Source organism: Augochlora pura, chromosome 10 (genome assembly GCF_028453695.1).
Source record: "Augochlora pura isolate Apur16 chromosome 10, APUR_v2.2.1, whole genome shotgun sequence".
In the NCBI taxonomy this organism is placed as follows: domain Eukaryota; kingdom Metazoa; phylum Arthropoda; class Insecta; order Hymenoptera; family Halictidae; genus Augochlora; species Augochlora pura.
Window position 1 is genome coordinate 4,019,953 of NC_135781.1, and position 19,480 is coordinate 4,039,432.

The 19,480-nt window shown below is 41.0% G+C and overlaps 2 protein-coding genes and 1 long non-coding RNA gene across 3 annotated transcripts in view; 1 reads left to right on the forward strand and 2 right to left on the reverse strand.

Annotated features, from left to right (window-relative positions):
• LOC144475948 (uncharacterized) lies at positions 1-11,269 on the forward strand. The gene is made up of 2 exons (XR_013494940.1): positions 1-302; positions 7,778-11,269. It is a non-coding gene; the product is annotated as an uncharacterized LOC144475948 (long non-coding RNA).
• Positions 330-6,709, reverse strand: LOC144475945 (uncharacterized). Its single transcript, XM_078192403.1, has 10 exons — positions 4,482-6,709; positions 4,139-4,243; positions 2,553-4,068; positions 2,424-2,482; positions 2,160-2,355; positions 1,901-2,088; positions 1,480-1,841; positions 1,298-1,410; positions 1,120-1,227; positions 330-1,042 (listed from the first exon to the last, which is right to left on the reverse strand). Exons 2-10 carry the CDS (start codon positions 4,149-4,151, stop codon positions 742-744), a joined length of 2,856 nt encoding a protein of 951 aa, XP_078048529.1. The 5' UTR covers positions 4,152-4,243; positions 4,482-6,709; the 3' UTR covers positions 330-741.
• The window catches only part of LOC144475947 (neuropeptides capa receptor-like), a 20,568-nt gene continuing 10,191 nt past the window's right edge, over positions 9,104-19,480 (reverse strand). Inside the window, exons 2-6 of the mRNA XM_078192404.1 lie at positions 16,640-16,730; positions 16,352-16,548; positions 14,444-14,674; positions 11,632-11,977; positions 9,104-9,137 (exon numbers count right to left, since the gene is read on the reverse strand). Coding sequence (XP_078048530.1) covers positions 9,104-9,137; positions 11,632-11,977; positions 14,444-14,674; positions 16,352-16,548; positions 16,640-16,730 — 899 coding nt within the window. The remainder of the gene's footprint in view (positions 9,138-11,631; positions 11,978-14,443; positions 14,675-16,351; positions 16,549-16,639; positions 16,731-19,480) is intronic.

A 19,480-nucleotide genomic window follows, 5' to 3' on the forward strand; every position in this document is an offset into this window, starting at 1 on the left:
CATAAGAAAAGGATGAAGGTGATACAACAAAATGTATAATAAAAAAGAAACAAGTAATCGAGAAATTAATTGCAATGATAATAATGGAGTAAATAATGGAGAATGATATCGGGAAATAAAAATGTATTACAATTAAATAGCACGAGTAGGAGAAGAGAGTATATTGAAGAAGAACGAATATTAATAATAACGGAGATGCTAGAGGAGGTGCAGGAACTACAAAATAAGTCGAATGGGTGACAATATTGGTTTGAAAGTAAGAAAACACGATTCGGATAATTGTGGTAACCGTGACACGTGCGGTGAGTTTTTCGAAAAAAGAGACTTTATCTCGTATAATTGAAAATTTTATTATCAATTATTTGTCAAGTATATTCCATTTATTTTAATATCATCATACAGTCTTTACAAGTTACTATAGCGTCATTACAACTATATTAGGTGTAAAAATAGTCTTTATAATTAATGTAATAAGTTCTTTCTCTATATAGTATTAGAAATATCATTTCAAAACTTTCATTCCAATGCCTGCAATGGTAAAATCAGTTTTGTCAATCATTGGATAATTATTTAAAACATAGGTGCTGTAACAGTACCCGTCCACGTTAAAATGTACAATGTAAAATATAAAAGAGCATTTGAAAACAATGCTCAGTCAAACTTTTAAAACTAAGGAGAGGTCACATAAACAAAGATATTAAAAAATTATGACCCTACAAGAGTAACCTCTCCTTGTAAGACCTAACTCGAACTAGGACAGTTGGTTTCGATCTCAATATTCCCCTGATTCTTTGCAATTTTTATTGCCGAAAACTGCTGACCTAAAATCTTCATTATTTCCGCATGCTTTACGTTGCGATCTTTTTTTACAGAACTATAATTTTGTTTTACGAAAAGCGCAAATCCATTGAGCTCTCTTTTAGGTGTTTGTACTTGTACTGTTCCAGATTTTGTAGTTTTATTAATCAGTAATTCGAACTTTCCGTAACAATGACCACATCGTTTCTTTTCGACGTCCAAAGACTTGGAATGCCTGCCAATGCTGCAATAATTTTATACATTGTATAATCATGAATTTATCCGTACTTAAATTTATTAATTACATGTTAGATATTGTACCTGTAACCGCAACCAACGCATTTGTACGTGAACTTAGTCGCAATTTTATAGTCATGGCATCTGCGAATCGGTGGTAGATCAGGAAATGTCTTCATAGCTTTCTTAGCCCTAAAATGGATCTATATTGAAATGACTTTTAAGATACATGAAGACAACAAATTATATTACAAATATGTACCATCCCGTCCAAAATGGACCATGTCCATCAGAGACATTGTTTATTAACCAAGCAGCTGCATGACACATTTCATGAATCAAAGTGTCCCGAAGTCTATCCGGTGTATCTATAACCTACATAAAAATTCGTACATAGTTCTAGTCGATATTTTTAACATTATGTTCGTTAATGTAATTGCATACCTTCGTCGATAGAACTATTCTTGATGATCTCACGACATTTCCAAGTGTTTTTATCGATTTCTTATTGTAGCAGAAGCCAGCCGTTCCTCTCATGCGAACATTCCATTCAATGCTCATGTCCTTTGGTAATTGATCATCAAAAACTTTCTCATTGTATAATTTATATAAATAATTGCACAAACTCTCCTTATTAGTTTTAAAGTCTTTACGATATTTTCTGGCATCTGGATGTGCATTGGCAAGGAGGACATTTTCAGATAAAGATGCCAGAAAGCTATGTTTCCCCTCACATTTCCGGTTATCAGGAGCTGGTTTAATTGGAGTAGGTTTCTTAACCGTTTGCCGAGGAAGTTTGATTGTATCTGTAAATATTGTTTAGTATTACAAAAATGTTATTAAATAATTTACTAATATATATTACCTTTTCTGATTGCAGGCTTTAATGGTATATCATCACCAGGATCAAATTCACTGGTGCTTGAACTATCACTTTCACTTTCATTATCACTATAATACAGTTTCTTTTGTACCAGATTCTGTACACCATCACAATTATTACCTTCATTTTCATCGTCATCATCTCTGTCTGCATCACAGATTCTCAATGCTCTGTGAAACCATTGTCTCCATTACTTAAGTTCAACATATATCCTTCAGACTTTAAAAAAAATCTTTATTACCCTTTTACATGAGGTTGATCGGGTAGTTTAGGTTGCGCGATGTTCGCCGATGTTCTGGGGTTCGTCAATGCGGTATAATATGAACTTTCACATTCACTTTCTGTTTCATCGTCATTGATAAAACTGTCCTTTGGTTTAGTACCTATGCGGACGTTTCTTTTTGTCGATGGTTTTTGTGATTTTATGTTTTCTGGAGCTACACAGTATAGAAAAACATTGTAAATTAACATGAAGTATGAGAATATTCTGTTAGAATGCACTTACATGCACTACTATCATCTTCTGACTCAGACGAGTATATAATTTTTCTGTTCCTTCGTTTCCTATAATCAGAATTAAACTTGCAATATTTGATAGTTGTTTGTAAAATAAAAAAATGTCTTTTTAGTTTACCTTTCCGTTTGAACTGCTCTATTTTTTGTCATAACTGCTTGTTTTCTTGGTTCTGACTTTGGTAACAACTCATTTGCCTTTTGCCTCCAAGATGTGCCATACAATTTATCTAATATTTCTGCGCAATCCATGACATCAATGTTTTGTGGTTTATTTATTGTAGGAGTGGGTATTACATTTGTTGTGTGTTTAACTGTTGGTGTACGAAGTTCAAGAACATTATTTTTTGACCGTTTTGTATAGTCGAGAATGGTAGATTGTTTTGCTATAGAATTCTGTACTATTCCATTGTCTTCTTCAACTGTTACTCTTTTCTCGCTCGTTCGTACTTTGCGTATTCTTTCTCTATTATTTGGTGTTTCATAGTTCATTTCTAATCTTTCCAAACTGCTGTTTCCGGAACTAACATCATTTTTATTACTAGCAGGTACTATACTGCCAAAGCTATCACTTATCGAATCAGGGGAATTGGTCATAAGCCACTCTGAGATCTGCTTCTTCTTTCTTTCTGACAATTCAGACGTTGTATCTATCTGTCTGTCCATGTTCGGAGTATTTAAAATCTCATTAGGAAGCTTTTTATATAAATTATTTGAACTTGTTTTGGAGTCTTGATGAATGTCACTGCCCGAAGTTGTTGGAGTTTCATCAATAATTTTAGTATTTCCTTTAAAATTGTTCTGAAAAGCTGGATGCAAACTACTATCTAAGCTCTCATCGATTATTACATTATTATACTTTTTGGGTGACTCATACACTACTTTTGTTGCCTTGATAGTTTTCAAAATATTTTTCATGTCTCTACCTGTAAGCTTCTCCTTTTCCTTTGTCCCAATCTGTTCAGTGCTAGACAAAGCTTTCCGAGGTGTACCAACGTTTTTACCAGTACTATTCCCAATATGAGCCGGCAATAAATTTTTGACACATGCAGTATTCATGCGTAGCTCAGTATTATGCTGAGATGCCACTTTTTTATTGCTCTCTGGAGTAAAGTTAATATATGTACTCATAGTTTTAGCAGAACTTCTAACGAGTTTATCATTTATATCACTATTACTAGATGCACTGTCATCTGAAGTAAATAGAATATCGTTTTTCTTAGCACAGATGCTTTCTTTTTTATTGTTATAAAAAATATCAAGTTTCTTATTACTCCTCCATAATTCAAATTTATGTTCTTCCTCATCATCTGAACATTCAGAATTTGATGAACTTTCAATACGTGCCTTATATTTCGGAGTATGTTTCATAGATTTAGTTTTCGAGTTTGTAAATTGTATAGGACTAGAATCATTGGAGCTAGAGTCACTTATCACTATAACTTCTCTATTATCATTTACAACTACGTCTTGAGTGTCAGGCACAATGGAATCCTGTGACATATGTAAACAAAAGTCTTGCGACTCGTTCATCAAGTTTTCAAATTTATTACTAGTGTAGATTTTTGAACTTCCATGTTTGTCGTATTTCCTCTCCATTTCTATTCTGTTTCTTATCTTAGAAACTAGATCATCCTCTACAATTACAGAGTAAATATTATAATGTAAACGAATTTAAATAATACAGAACATATAAGATTTACTTACTATAGCTAAACATCTCTGCTGCCAGGTCACTGATTCAAGTTCCAGTTATTTGCCTTACATTGAAATGATAACTCAAAATGGAACAGTACAAGTATCCGATTGCTCCTAAAACAGTAATGAACTAGGTATTACATGTTACCTCTATTATGTACAACAAATTTTCTAAGAAACACTTTAATACATTTTCTGTGAAGGCGAACGAAGAAATAGTAAACAATAACACTAGGTAGAATTCACGGAATTTTAACATATAATTGACAAAAGTTTGACCAAAAAAATATCAGAACACATTCTTTGATATATTTATTACACTACGAAGCAATAAAATTATAATCAAACATACCTTTCTCCATAAAATTATCGAATAAAAACAATCAAGTTAAAATCTCGTGCAGCTACGGCAAATTCGAACGTTGAATCCGTTAGAAAGCGTCGATTCAGTGTAGCCACTTGCTAAAATGAAGATTGAACAACCATGTGAACTTAGCTACGAGTGCGCTATGTAATTCTTCCTACAGCGTGACCAATAAAAGTAGGCGGCAAAATTTGAATCTTTTAAATTTCCGGATCGCGACGCATGGCGACGCAAGAGCTTAGAATGTGAAAATTAAAAAGAGTTGCGATCTGCTTTACCGAGTAATTAAATATACTTGCTGTTTTTCAATCTGTCCCCATAATCGGCTGCAACTATTATACAAGAATAATATCAAAGGAAGTGGAACTCTTCTATATTTAAAAGTAATTTTCCCTCGAATAATAATTTAAAATTGCCATCACTTCTGAATTGTTTTCATAGGAACTTCTCAATTATTTATCTATAATTTTTCAAAAGACGAATCAGAAGATAGTTCGTACCTGAAGCGATTTATGAATATTACGTAAAAGCTAGCAACTTTTTGGACGGAAATAGGAGAATAAAAGCGAACAATTCGGGATTGATTTAAACGATCAAAATTTAGCTGAGGCAATTAACGAATTTTAATTGCAACCTAAACCGTAAATATCTGTATTTGTATGAGCGTGTTGCACAAGAAGAAATTGCGTTCTCATTTATTCGCTCTCGAGTCCTTGAATTTCGGATTATATGTTACGTTATTAATTAGCGTTTCAATTGACTTAACGCGATTAATTATAGCATCGAAGGAAGATTAAAGGTCGCTCGGTAATTTATAGTACGATGCAGCGACGTTTCACCGTTTACTAAGGCACTGTAAAGACACTCTCTTAAAATAAATCCCGAAGTCGTTTAATCTATCTCGAGGATCAACTAATTCACCCTCGCGATCGATGCACAGTTCAAATAAATGCTGCATTTAGACCCACGAAACGCTCCCATGAATGAATGCTAGTTACGGCTGCGATCACGCTCGGAGCATGCAATACCATTATTGCTGCACACGGCAGGTATAGATATTATTTTTCCAATCACTCGAAAAACCGCCGCTGAAAATAGAAATCGGAGGTGCCGGATAAAAACCTGCGAACAATAAAAATCAAATAACCATTAGTCATCTCGAGGTTGCGCATCGAATAACTACGGCAACGTTTCATCTATCGCGTACACTATACGCAAAAAGGTACGCTCGCGGTCTCGGAAGATTCCGTAAATAACGAGCACCGGCTGATGAATAAAAGATAAGAGACTAGCTCAAGAAAGGCCGCGGCTTAATGGATAAACATGAGCGATTCAGCTCTAAAAGTAAAATGATATTTCTGTTTGGACGGTCTAGTTTCGTGTCGCCCCGTGTATTGCTCGCATAAAGATCGTCCTGCAACTATCGCGCTCGAAAGTCGAATGGAATTCGCGTAGACTTACCGCGAATAGTGAAGGGATGACAGGTGGGAAGGGCCAGTGAGTTACGCCGGTTTTTCTTCGGGAAAAGTCCCGGCCTTAATCCAGACGTTAGCCGGAGGGTGTTTCGCCGGTCTCGGGTTTAACGACCGGAGATCACGCAACCAGAACACTTACGACGATAAAGTCTGTGATTAGTGGCGATAAGCGTCTGGATAAGAGCAGCCTAAACCATCTTCAGACCCGAGCCACTACCTGCGATCGCCGCAGAAAGTCTCGGTACACTGCATTTCCGATTTTCTACAAATTTACGAGATTTGAACTGTTGTAGTTTCGCGAAAACGACCGGTACAGCTGTAAACTTAGGCTGATTTTGAAGCTCGGAGCCTATACCTTCATGATTCATCGCTCATTTTCTCTTAACATGCCTTCTCATGATGTAGCAGTCCGAAAACTGAAAACCTAGGTTTACTCGAATTTTTTCCATGAATGAATGCATTACAGATTTGAAGTTTGAAGTTTCCTCTTTACAATGTCTACTCAAAATATGGCGTGCGATTTTTTCTAGACACTTTACGGAACAGAAACGTGAGACAAGTACGGGCGTTGTTGATTCTAGCTTTAAAGCGAGTCGAGTTAAAAGAAAAATAAATCTGCCGCGTTTAAAATTAAACTTCCGCTAATTCCGTCCGGCGAACGAGAAACAAAGGGAGACCGTTCCAGCTGCACGGTCGAGTAATGAAAGGCTTCGTTAAATCGACGTCTCGCGTTTCGATTCCAAAATACGATACGATGTTCTTTCGAGCTCCGCGTTTATACTCGAATCGAAACGTTTCTCGTTCTCTATCAAGAACCGCTTAATCCCCCGACAACAAATATCTGTTCTCTGTAAAAAGAAAATCAGATCAGGGGATCATCCGACTCGAAATAGCGAACCGCCTCCGTAATCTTATTAATGCCGCGAAACTTCCGTCATGCAATATTTATCGCGCGACCCGTTGATCCGTTAAGGACGAGATGGTTGCACATCGCGGCGACGGGAAGCGTCTTCCTGTGTTTTCTCCCATGACAAAATGCTAACGAGGATCGCCTCCTTTCTCTTCCGATTCTCCTCTTCTCCCTCGGGCGCGGTTTCCACCTTTTGCATGGTCGGAACGTTCCACGGTGCTCTGTTCCTCCTATCAGGGATATTTGGAAAAAGTTATGGCTACCTAACTACTCTATTCTTCGATACAGGAGCCCTAATACTTTTTTAAAGAGCTTATAGAGATTTATCAAATGATGAGAAACAAAATACAGTTTCGTTATAAAACAGTTTAAAAATCTTGATTTCTATTGTTGAACGAAAAGATCTTTTACTGCAACTTGTTGTTCTATAATCACTGAGTAATTTTCTCCCGAATAATTTTATCATTTTATCGCCGATGCTTGAATAAATCGTAACAATAAAAAAATGATAGTTTTCTTAAAATGTCTGTAAGAAATGTTTACTTAAAAAATGCTGTATATGTTTCTTAAAAAAAATATTAACGGTGAATTAGAACGCTGAAGTCAATAAATATTTGATACAACGAATTATAAAAATATATTCTCGCTTGCGTAAGATTATTTAAATTCAGATTATATAAATTAAGATAACAAACGAATACATGGCCAAAGAAAAGCATTAAATTTAACGCGATCTTTTGCATGAAATTTCAAATTTAAATTTCAACGACAAACTGTTACGCAGTGCAAAACCGTAACTGATTAATACGCCATTGTACGCACTCATACGCCATTAACATTTCGCAAGGCTTCGTCGACCCCACGCTTCGAACTTTTGACATTTGTTCCGTGGATTACAGGTCGAGCACCGCGCTGCAGGGAATTCCGGTGTCCGGCTAGGGAATAATACTAGACGCAGTGCAATCAGATCCTCGCATCGAATCCGTGGACCCGGCGCGAATAGGAAATCGGCTGCGACGAGGCGGAAGGTGAACAACGGAACCGGAAACGTCATGTCAGCGGGGAACAAATTCAAACGACCGTTTGCAGTATAAAGCAGCGTTCAATATATTAACGCGTGTCCCCGTAATAGGATCGATGTACAACGAACGGATGAAAATATCGTATTTACACGGGTATTGATAAATTCGTGGTCTGTCTGATGTTCCGCGTGATGGAACGTGATAGTGCAGAAATTTACAAAAGTGTCAAGCGGTATTTATACAGTGTGAAGGGCCGTCGACAATTCCGGATGATTAATATCCACCCGACAGCTCGTCCCCGAAAGTCACGAAATCGCCGTTGCGCCGCGTCCACGCTTCTAACTTGTCAGCAACGTCCAGTCTGTCCCCAGAACGTTATAACCGGTTGTCGCCAGGACAGCAGTTCCACTGAAACGTCGACGGAAGCTCGCGAATGTTTCACATTTGGTAGCATCTGGTGCAACTTACCGGTCGATCATCCAGCTCGCGGAACACCCGAGATCGTCCCTGCGAACGCAATTCCAGTAAGAAATGTGTTCGAGACGCTTCGGTGCTCTCTCGATCGATCCCAGCCACGCGACTGCTCGGAACGCTTCCTCGAGAACCTTAGGACACGTGAACCCTTTCTCTCTCGACAGGCTAAGTCAGGGATTAGAAGCTCGTGCTCCGGATGGAGAGAGAGAGAGCGAGAGTGCCTTAAACGGATACAGCGCGCGACACTCTTCGGATAACAGTGTCACGAATTAATGGGACGATCCAACGTCATCGGGTGCATCGGAAACAGTTTACTCCCCACGAGATTGCCGCTCGGCAACGCTAAGTCCCGATATCTCGTTCCTCGTTAACTTTAAGTCCCGGCTTTCGGCGGCCGATCTCGACTCACCAGCCAGCTCGTTTTGTAGTCGATTCCGCGGCCCCGATAACTTCCAGTTCCGAGTTCCCGAGGTTTCGTCGATCCTACGGCAACGATCCGAGGACCGGCGTCTCCGCTCGAACTGGCTTCGGCCGTGCCCGGAAGCCTCTCGCGTCTCCGTTCTTCGGCGACCGCCTCTCGACCCAACAAAGCGGCAACAAAGGCTCCGCCGCCGATTCCACCGATATTTTCACGGCCGGTCGTGGCGGGTTCGCTCGTTCACGCCGTCTGCCGGCGCTTTTTCTCTTCTTCTTCTTCCATTGTTCGAGCGTAATTCAGCCCGCGGCGCGTTATACTTTTTCCGCTCGGATCGACGCGTTGTACCTGCGCTCGAAAAAACAAACGCGGCACGTTGCGGCGCACATCGCACGGAAAACACCCGACACCTCTGTGACAGCCGAGATATGCCATTGAACCCACTCGAATGGAGCCGTACAATGCTATCTGACTACAAGAAGCGAGACTGAATGACCAAGGAGCCTCTCTCGGCGCTCTTTGTAGCACCGGGAACGCGGATAATGAGGGAAGCGGCGCGGCTGCTTCCGGAGAGGGTTCCGGCAAACTTCTCACGTAAATTCCGTCTTAGAGAGCATCGACATTGATCACTTATTTAAAGGACTAGCGGGCGTCCATTTGCTGTCTGTGTTTCAAAGGACGGGTCTAACTTCTTGTCTTCCCGGGGCTAAGTTAGTTTGCCGGGCTCCGCGCGAGCAATGCTGATGGCGGTTTAGAAGGCCGAAAAACTTTCTAGGCGGTAACTGGATTTCTGGATGCTGGCTGAATAAATTCCGCTGAACTTTTTAGACGATTTAATTAAGGGATCGCGAAGGTCTTTTGATGGTTTTGATCCTTTTTCGTTACGGAACTTGGCTTTTGAGCGGTTCTCCGGGATGGTGGGCCTAGTCGGCTAAATATCTAAGTACTTTGATACCTAAATACCTGGATAGACAGATACCTTGATATTTAGACATTTGGATGTTTAGTATTTTAATTCGGATACTTAAGTATTTTAATAAACGAATATTTCGAGTTTTGGATTTTTAAATATCTAAATATCTGAATAATTGGGAACCTAAATATTTAAATACCTAGGAACCAGGTGCCCTAAATATCTAAATATTTAGTTACCTGTACTGAAATGACTATCATTAATGTCGTCATGATTTTCTCGAAGACGGAATCTATTTGGTTTAGATTCTAACACCTATGAAAACACTGGGAAAATTACTTGGATTCAATACGGTAGTTCAGATGAATTTTAGGTTACGTTCCCGTGGGGCTATTTCTATGCAACTTAGCTGAAATCAAAGTTTAAAGTATCTACTTTAAGACATAGTAAATTAGATTTCAATAGAATGACGGGATCATCTTAAAAAATTAAAAGGAATCGATCTATGACATCATGGAGGTCGCGAGATTTGGAAGGAGAAGTTCAGATGGCTTGTAAAATGCATTTCCATGCAGCAATTTTTATGCAACTTAGCTCAAATGAAAAACGAACTTATACAACTTAATAATTACAAAAATCGTTCAGACGAACAGGTTAAGTAATGCCACAAGCATCGATGCGCATCTGCGAGTGAACGTTACCGAGAAGTCTTACTGGAGATTTCATTTTCCTACGCGGTTCGGCGCTATTTAATTCAGCGCGATCGCCCAAGGAATAGTAAACAACAAAGGAAAAGCGTGGCCGTGACGGCGAGGGTCCGTGTCCAGGACAGTGGTGGCGAACTACCGGCTGGTGTCCCGTGACAACGAAGTTAATAGAAATCAAGGAAATGCACCGAAACTGTACGGAACGGAAGTCGGCATAAATGTGCGCCGTGACACGATTCTCACAGCGTGCACGCGCGATCTTTCAATCGTCAGAGTAAACGTCAAAGTGGAAAATCTTGCGTCGCGGCACGAGGAAGGATCGCTCGAAAATATTTCCGGAGAGAGATATTATTTTTCCGCGGAGAGATATTATTTTTCCGCGGGATGATTGTGCACGTTTGAGCAAACCGTGCCTTTGAATAACTTTAGAAGCCGATTTGTGTCGCGCGTCTCTGTGACGGGAAGTCTCTTTTCTCTTTGCCGAAACAAGCAAAGCGGAAATCTCATCTGCATTATATTGCCCCCGAGATTAAGCTTCGAAACGCTTTGTAGGGCGACCTGAGAATGGGAATCCAGTTACCGTTGACGAACTAATTGTGAGCCGAAGGTATTCTGTATGGAGCTATAGTGGTCGAAATAATGATACAGTCACGAAATCACGATTTTGGAAGATTCTTCGCTCAAGTTGATTTTTTTTTAAAGATTGTTATAGTAGTTGGACCAGCTAAATATTAAACATGCTTCACTAATTAATTTCTAACTGCTTACTGATAATCTGCATTGAACATTTACCGAAATTACCAAATTCGTTGAATATAAATACAACAACCGTACCAATAAAAATTATATTATTCAAATAATTCTGCGTTTCATTAAATGCATCGTAACGAATACCAAGAACAATGGATGTGGAATAATAAACAATGAATAACAGAACACAAATATGTTCCATAAAACATGTTATTACATCAGAAAACTGAGACGAACCTGTAATTATTTCAACCACCGATTACTTTCCGTGAAACCGGAGTCAGTCCACACGAACGTGTAATAGTATACGTAATTAATTTTGCGATAATATTATTGCACAGTTTCCGCGGCCCGATGCCCCGCTAATTGAAAACCGCACGGTCGAGTGGGGGCGGAAACGAATGGAATTTCGGACTTGTTTGTCGCGTGGTTCGTAACAGGTCGCCGGAGACCCAGTTAACGAGTTGCTCACCTGATGCTGCGCTGATTGCTGGTGTTCCTCCTGCAGAACACCTGCGACCCGGCTCTGGACGCGAGGCCGCGGCCCACGCTCGAGTCCCTCACGCTGCTTAGGTCGAGCCTCGTGGTCGAGGGCTTGGCAGGACAGCAGCACAGGGTCTCTTTAAACGCGTCCCTGTATCTCACGCTCATCACGTTGTACAGGATCGGGTTTATGGTCGTGCTGAAGTAGTAAAGGCAACCGCTCGGTACGTACAGCCAGCCGTTGATGTCGGCGAACGACTCGCCCATGTAGACGTACATCAGCCGCTGCGCGTGGAAAGGCGCCCAGCATATGAAGAATGTGATCACCACAGCACCTGTGGATCGAACGCCGACTTATACGATTCGCTATCGTTTTCATCGGGGAACGATATCGCGTCCCGCGGCTCACGCGAATCCGTTGGTTCTATTCGTTCGTGATTGTCTCTTGCTAAATCCTTCGCGTTCGTTGGATTGATTCGACACAATTTTCTCGGAATTTTCAGCGATTTCTGCAGATTGCTTTTATCGCTTGTCGGATACACCGTGGACGTTTATGCGATTATAGCATTTACTAGTTCAAATATTTATTTTTATTCGGTTTGATTCAATTTTAGCGGAAGCGGCTTCAGCAGCGACAATATGAATGGACATTTGTGCATTTATAGCACTGAAATTTTGAGATGCTTTTATTTATTTTTAGACAGTTTTAGTGAATGAGATTTTTGCATGTAAATGGATATTTGTGCACTTATATCATTGACAAGTTTACATATTTATTTTTATTTATTTTCATTGATTTTCAGTGAACGAGATTTTTGCATGGACAATATAAATGGATGCCTGATTCTTATTTCAAGAACAGGGTTTTTTAAAAACGTAGGCACTATGTACAACAAATATAAACATATTTCTAACCCTAATACTGCTTAGAAAAATTTTAACGAATATCTTGGAGGCTTAAAAATACTGTGACTAAGTTGCAGAAATATCAGAGAGCATGTAATTTCATCCTTCAGAATAACGTCACTGCAATTCAGAAAGCAACAAAACACTGTTTATCGAAGAACAAACTTTCTTGAAAACTTAAAAACTTGAGAATAGAAAATTCTCTCGCAAGAGATCGGCTTTTAAAAGAATCTCCTCGCGGCAGATGTTCAAGAACCAGCAAGAACTCCGTTTCTGGAAACGAACGTTTCAGACAACGTTATTCGGATCAAACGATAGAGATTATTCCGGAAGATTAGCAATGCTACGAGCTAGGTGCAGAAAGATGAGAGAGTACGCGATTATCTCTTACAAGAACGTTCTCGTTTCGTAGTACCAAGAAGCGGGAAATGCGATCGTTTCGCGAAACGAACAGGTCAGGTGGTGAATGGGGCACAGTGGTCCTTTGGGTCTCAGACTCTCCTATCGCCGTCCCCCTTTTCGTCGAGGGTCGGGCGAGACTGAGCTGACAAATCCGTGTTGCTCTTGGCACAGACTCAGCTGTTCTTAATGTACGACAACACCGTCGGACAGATTGCCGTTTCTTTGGCGGGCGTGAAACGTCTTCGAAAGCGTTCTCGCCTCTCGGGTTTGCTGACAAAGCGACCGAAATTCATTCTCGCCGGAGCGAGGCCAGATCCCGGCAGATAGCGGGACTCCGTTTTGCAGTTGCATAGAACATCCGCAAATATTGACGGATCACCGAGACACTCGGGATCGATAAAAATCGCGGCGGATTCCCCCGCGCTTTGCGCGGCGCAAACATTCAATCCCGCTTACGCGTAACATCGATAGCGTTGTTCCATTTTTTTTTTTTTTATTTCGAGTTAACCCGAATTTTCTGAAATTCCGTCGCTATTTCGTCCGGTGTCGCCGTTTCCCTGTTTTCCCTGTTTTCCGTATCCGCGGGATCGCGTGTTTCAGCGGCGAACGGATTCGCCGTGGGCGGTTCGCGTTTAATTATGAACATCCTCGATATTATCGAGCTACCCCGTACCAATAATTCGCGGATAAATCGCGGGGAGGGCGGACACTTTCTTGGCAATAACGAATGGGACCGCAATAAAACGAAATTTATAGGATCGCGATAAAAAACTCGAATTGAATAGACACCGAAACTTCCACGGAGGACATTCTCGCGCTACAAGCTTCTCGGAAAATGAAGAAACCCGAACCACTGTGCTCGATACATTTTGGACACGTTCGACTAGAAACCCGTGTCCGTTACAAGCGCGGATAAAAATGGCGTCGCGACGGTACTCGGGCGACAATGTGTCGACGATGAGAAATATCAGCTGACGTCGATTAGATAACAGCTTTTACTTGTTCGTCGAGAACGTCGAGGTGCCCGATCGATTTTTGGAAACTTTTCTTCGTTCGGAACGTCGGACATTCTGACCAGCGTGGACCCTTTTTTTCAGCGCAGTTCCTCGTGGATGTAAAAAGAACTCGATTGGACAATTCTCGTAGTGAGAAGCAACGATTGGGAGTGAAATAAAAATACTGTGATATAGTCGTTGCTTGAAATGACCTCGGGTATCTCCTATTTCTAGACAGTTCATGGTATTCATTTCATAATTATTGAAATTACAAAGCTGCTTCCATAAAAAAATTGTTAAAAATATTTCTTTATCCAAGCACACGTTATTATAAAAATTCAGGAAAATTTAATTCAATCTCGTAACTGCTACGAGACAATTTTTGTTAGTCGCTTTTAATATTTAGTCGCTCGGCATATTTAAATATCAATGTTCATCTCGATCATAAATCGTGTAAAATCCGCAGTCTAGTTGTATTTATGGACATCGAAAATTTACTGAGCATCCGTATGATGGTCCTCCTGGAATGCGCCTGCCTGGTCTCCCCGTGCCTGGACCCCTCGAGGCTGCTGCTCTGTATCCTGAGGCCCATGCGGATATAAAGCACGGCGATGAACGCCATCGGCAGCAGGAAGAAGACCAGACAGCTGAGCTCGTACAGAGGAAACTTGGGCATGCTCTCCTTCGGCATGGTGCACATCGCGGAATCCAGCGAGTCCACGTTCGACCCTGCAAGCAGAAGGTCGAAGTCACGGCTCGACGAAAATCCTGCCTCATTACTTATGCTCTCGAAGCTCGTCTCGAAAACAGCGGAACGTGCTCCGCGCGCGGCTTGCCCCGAGCTCGACAGACGTCTAAAGTATTTACATTACGGGGCGAAATTCTCGGCGAAATTGTGCGCGGAGAATTTTCCGCAAGTTTCAGCAATTTCCTCGGACCCACACCCCTATTCAACGAACAGCGTCAAAGAAAGTATTCGCAGAAAATTGTCGCGGCTCGGCTGCGCGTCGTCTCGTCATTGTTCCAGAGGATTATTCCCGTCGTCACCGATCCGCGAAAATGACGGATCGCGAGCGTTTCCGCGCCGCGAGCATTCAATGCGACGGACACGCCGCGATTCCGTTGCGTTGGGTTCGGTCTGTTTCTGGTTGCGCGCGATCGATCCGTCGTCCCGGCGCAAGAAGTTAATAGAATGCTAATTGAAAAGCGATTTTGACGCGCCCGTTGCGGCCGCGTGCATTCGAATGACGTTTCCGGGCTGTCCGGTCGGCGCACGGTGTATTAGCGAGCCCCGGTTCTGCCCCATTGTTTATATCAATCAGCTTCGACGTTGCCGCGCGGAGCCGCCGCGTACCGTATTAATCAGTGTAACGCGGGCCTGTAAAGCGAATGGAAACTTTACTCGTTACGCGTGCACGGAGAGATCCCGACCCGTCCTCGGGACGGTTGTTTAAATTTCTGCGCCCTGAGAAGTTCAGGCAACTTCTAATGGGACGCGCGCAACTTCCCGGCGCTGCACATTTTGCTGAACGATGGATCTCGCGACGCCGGTCGACGACGTCGTTTTCATGCCGACACATTCTTCTGCCTCGGCGTTTGTCTACTCACGTAAAACGATACTCCCCCAGTTCGTTTACCCTTTCTTAATCGTGCTATCGCTTCTCCTTAGCGAGAGCTTGCTGGTCGAGCAATCGTTCTCGAATTTATTGCTTGCCAATTACGAACTGGCTGGAGTAGATTGTAAGCGGACAGGAACCTAGATAGACTGTTTCAGAAGTACTTGGAAATATTTGTATTCATAGTTATTACGTACGAATTTATAATTATATACATTTATTTATTTTATTATAACTATACATATATATATATATATATATAGATATATATTTCTATTATTACCATAAATACAGGGTTCATTATAAGGAAAATTTAATTCAACCCCTTGCACCGCAAGTTCATTCGCGACTACGTTAGCTCGAATTTCTTTGTATTATGGTCAAAATTTTTCTTAATTTTAATTTCAATTAATTTCAATTTAAACAAATTACATAACACTCAGATACAGTAGACAACGTTTAAAATCTCCGCAACGAGTCCTACATGACGTTCCTAGGCGCGCAAAATGGTCCATCGATTTCTGTGAGAATCTCAGAGAGAGAGAGACGTCGCAACAATTGACCGTCTTCTCGAAAAATGCTCGAAGCGAGATAACCGTGTTCGGAGCTAAAACAAAGTCGCAAATTAGCGGAGGACGCGAAGCATCGTGCAATTAACCAGCGAAACGTTCGCGAGCTAATCCGAAGAGCGCGCGGAGGCGTGATTAATACATGTCGCTTGTAAAGCCGCGTTTAGGGGAGAGGCCGTTTGTACAGGCATACTTACGGTTGCTCTTGAGCAGAAACTCACCGGGCGGATACTTGACGTAACTGACGGTGATGTAGTGGGCGAACGGCACCGCGACAACCAGGGCCACCAGCCACACCAGCAGGATGATGCGCAGGGGACCGTTTATGCCGGACGCGTAACGACGGAGCGGATGACAGATCGCCAAATACCTCTCGAACGAGAACGCGACGATCGTCAGCACCGAGACGTAAGAGGACCTTCGGAACCAGATGGAGAACAGGTGTTTTAGAATATAGGATACCGTCGTCGTCGATCGACGTGCGCCGCGATCGCCACGGGCGGACTCACGATTCCGATATGTACGCTCGCAGCTTGCAGATCGCTAATCCCCATTTCCACGGGTACTGCTCCCAAAGTTGGCTCAACTCGAACGGTATCCCTGGAAAAGAATCGGAAACCTTTCATCGGGCGGAAGACCGATCGCGCGGCTGTTTTAATGGGACGACGGGGATCTTGTTGCGCCGGCTATACAGATCGCGATGGATCGGCGTCATCCCGGGGCCGATGGCTTTTTTTTTTAGTATATCGTGCGCGGGACAGGTATTAATACCTATCTAGAAATTTATTTTGATACTTTTATTGTATATCTGAGAAAAAACCCCTTTGAAATTCTTAAAATCCTCAATATAATTTTAATATAATTTTCGGAATCTTATTGTTTGTTTGAAAGTTATTGAGTATTTTATACAGTATTTTATACAACGGTTTTTTCTTGTGAAACGTGCAAGTGAAGCTCCAGCTGTAACCCTTTGTAGATCAATGGTACTTCGAAGTCACGTACAGACTCGTTGAATTTTGAAACCTTATTTTATTTTTAGCAACAATGCGGCAACTTCCACTTGACATATCAGAGAGACGTATCCACTTGACACATCAAATTCTTGTTTAAATTGTGGAGTCGTTATTAATCTAGACATCGTGATTGGCGCTGGTTTTGGAATTATATTATTTCAAATTATTCATTATTATATTATTTAAGATAATTTTTCGCTGTTAGGTATATGTCTGAAACATAGCTGAAACAAGTTTTCGATGCCAGGTGAAACTTATTAATAATAACTTTTAATATAACCTAGCGGAATATTTCTTAAAATTAATAGTTGTAAGGAAAGATTTCAAAGTTTACTTATAGCAGCAGTTTTTTGTTAAAACCAAATGGAAAAATTGTTGACTCGCCGTGAAATAATAATAATAACTTTAATATAATCTGGCTAAATATTTCTTAAAATTAACGGCTGCAAAAAGAGATTTCAAAGTTCGCTTTTAATACATTAATTGAGGTATTAAAGCAAACGTAAAAATCTTCTCAAAGGTATCCTTTAAATAATGGAGTGGAGCAGCGCTTTTGAAGTGATATTAAAGCGACCATAATTGCGATCATTTTCGTTCAGGAGTGAAACGAACATTTCGTTTGCCTTTTTCCGGGTGAATCTATTGTACACAATTATCCAGAAATTGTTCAAAACGATTGTACGGGCCAGTGGAGCGTTCTGAAGCCTGGTGTGCACGTTTATGAATATTTGATGCCGCGTTTGCGTATTTCTGAGGAAAATTTGTGTGTTTGGGCACGCCACCGGAATCGCGTTATTTATGCATACTTGACTGGAACCGTCGTGTCGCGGCGCTATCGACTGCACGAAACGGGGCAATGTCTTTGAAGGGGTTCGCTTTTATCTATTTTCTTCTCGAGTACACGCTACACCGAGCTGGAAACCGGCTTGCGGAGGACGCAGGGCCAACTACAGTATTTCACGGAGTCCGTCTCAGAGGATACCTCCCCCAGGTTTTGGAAACAATCCGGCGCGTTCTGTAAAATAAATAAGACGCCGGGGAAAAAGGGATGGAACTGCGACCGTCTTCGACGTCGAGGAAACTAGTCATCGGCGTCGATCGATTAAAATTTTTAATTTGATTAAATGATCGACGAAAGTAATCACAGGCCATTAAAAATCGACGACTGAATTAATCTATTGAACAAATTAATCGACAATCACTTAAAATTTATTAAAAGAGACAGTTAATAATTTTTGATTTTTGAACGAAACAGATGAGCTTGAATTACTCGATAAACTTGAATTACTTGTTACATCTAAGTTACTCGATAAATTTGAATTACTTGTTGCCTTTAAATTACTCGATAAATTTCAATTACTTGTTGCCTTTAAATTACTCGATAAATTTGAGTTACCTGTTACGTCTAAATTACTCGCTAAATTTAAATAACTCGATATTGCTGAATAAATTTGAATCGCTGAATAAATTTGAATTACTCGATAAATATGATTTACCGGATAAATTTGAATTACTCGATAAATTTGAAAATCGGGATAATTCGGTATTGCTCGATAAATTTAAATAATCGATAAACCGCCGTTCGAGTTTCTCGCTACGTTTTCTGCTTAATATCGTTAAGGATATTGCCCGTAAATTTTCTCTGCAACGGGGATCAGAGAGAATCGGATGGAACTTCTATCGATCCATTTTAATGCTTTCTTATACTCAATTTCCGAACAAATTCAATTTTTCCCGTCCACGGAGCTATCTTCGCTGTCGCTGTAGCCATGGAGAAAGGTCGCGCCGAGCACCTATTATACACATGGGACTCGCCCACACCTTTCTCTCCCAGGGATTTAAACCGAGATTACCGAACCACCGTACGGCGATGCTATTTCTGAACGGTAATCTGATGGGTCGAGCAGTTTATTTAATTGCAGCACCGCGTTAAGGTTTCGATCTCGGCCGGTCGCAATTTAAGTCTGCCACTTGCCAGGGTAGTACACTTGAATCGGCGCCTTTATTTATATATAAAGAAATATCGATGAAATATCGAGATGCTCTTGACTCCTCGCATAAGAAAGTATATTAGAACACTTCTGAAAATGATCAGATTGGCATTAAAGTATTCCAGAAAAATTTCTGAGCGCTCAGAAACCCCTCGAATTTTGTTCATTCTGCACCCCCTAAAGATCCAAACAAAATTTCTTCACAAATTAATATCGTTACCTCTATCGTCAAACGAAATACTTTTGCTCATTAAATATTTTAATTATAACGAGACGTGTTTCATTGTGGACACGTCCAATTAATTTTGAACTAAATTCAGATGGCGCGACTGCGTCACTGCACTGG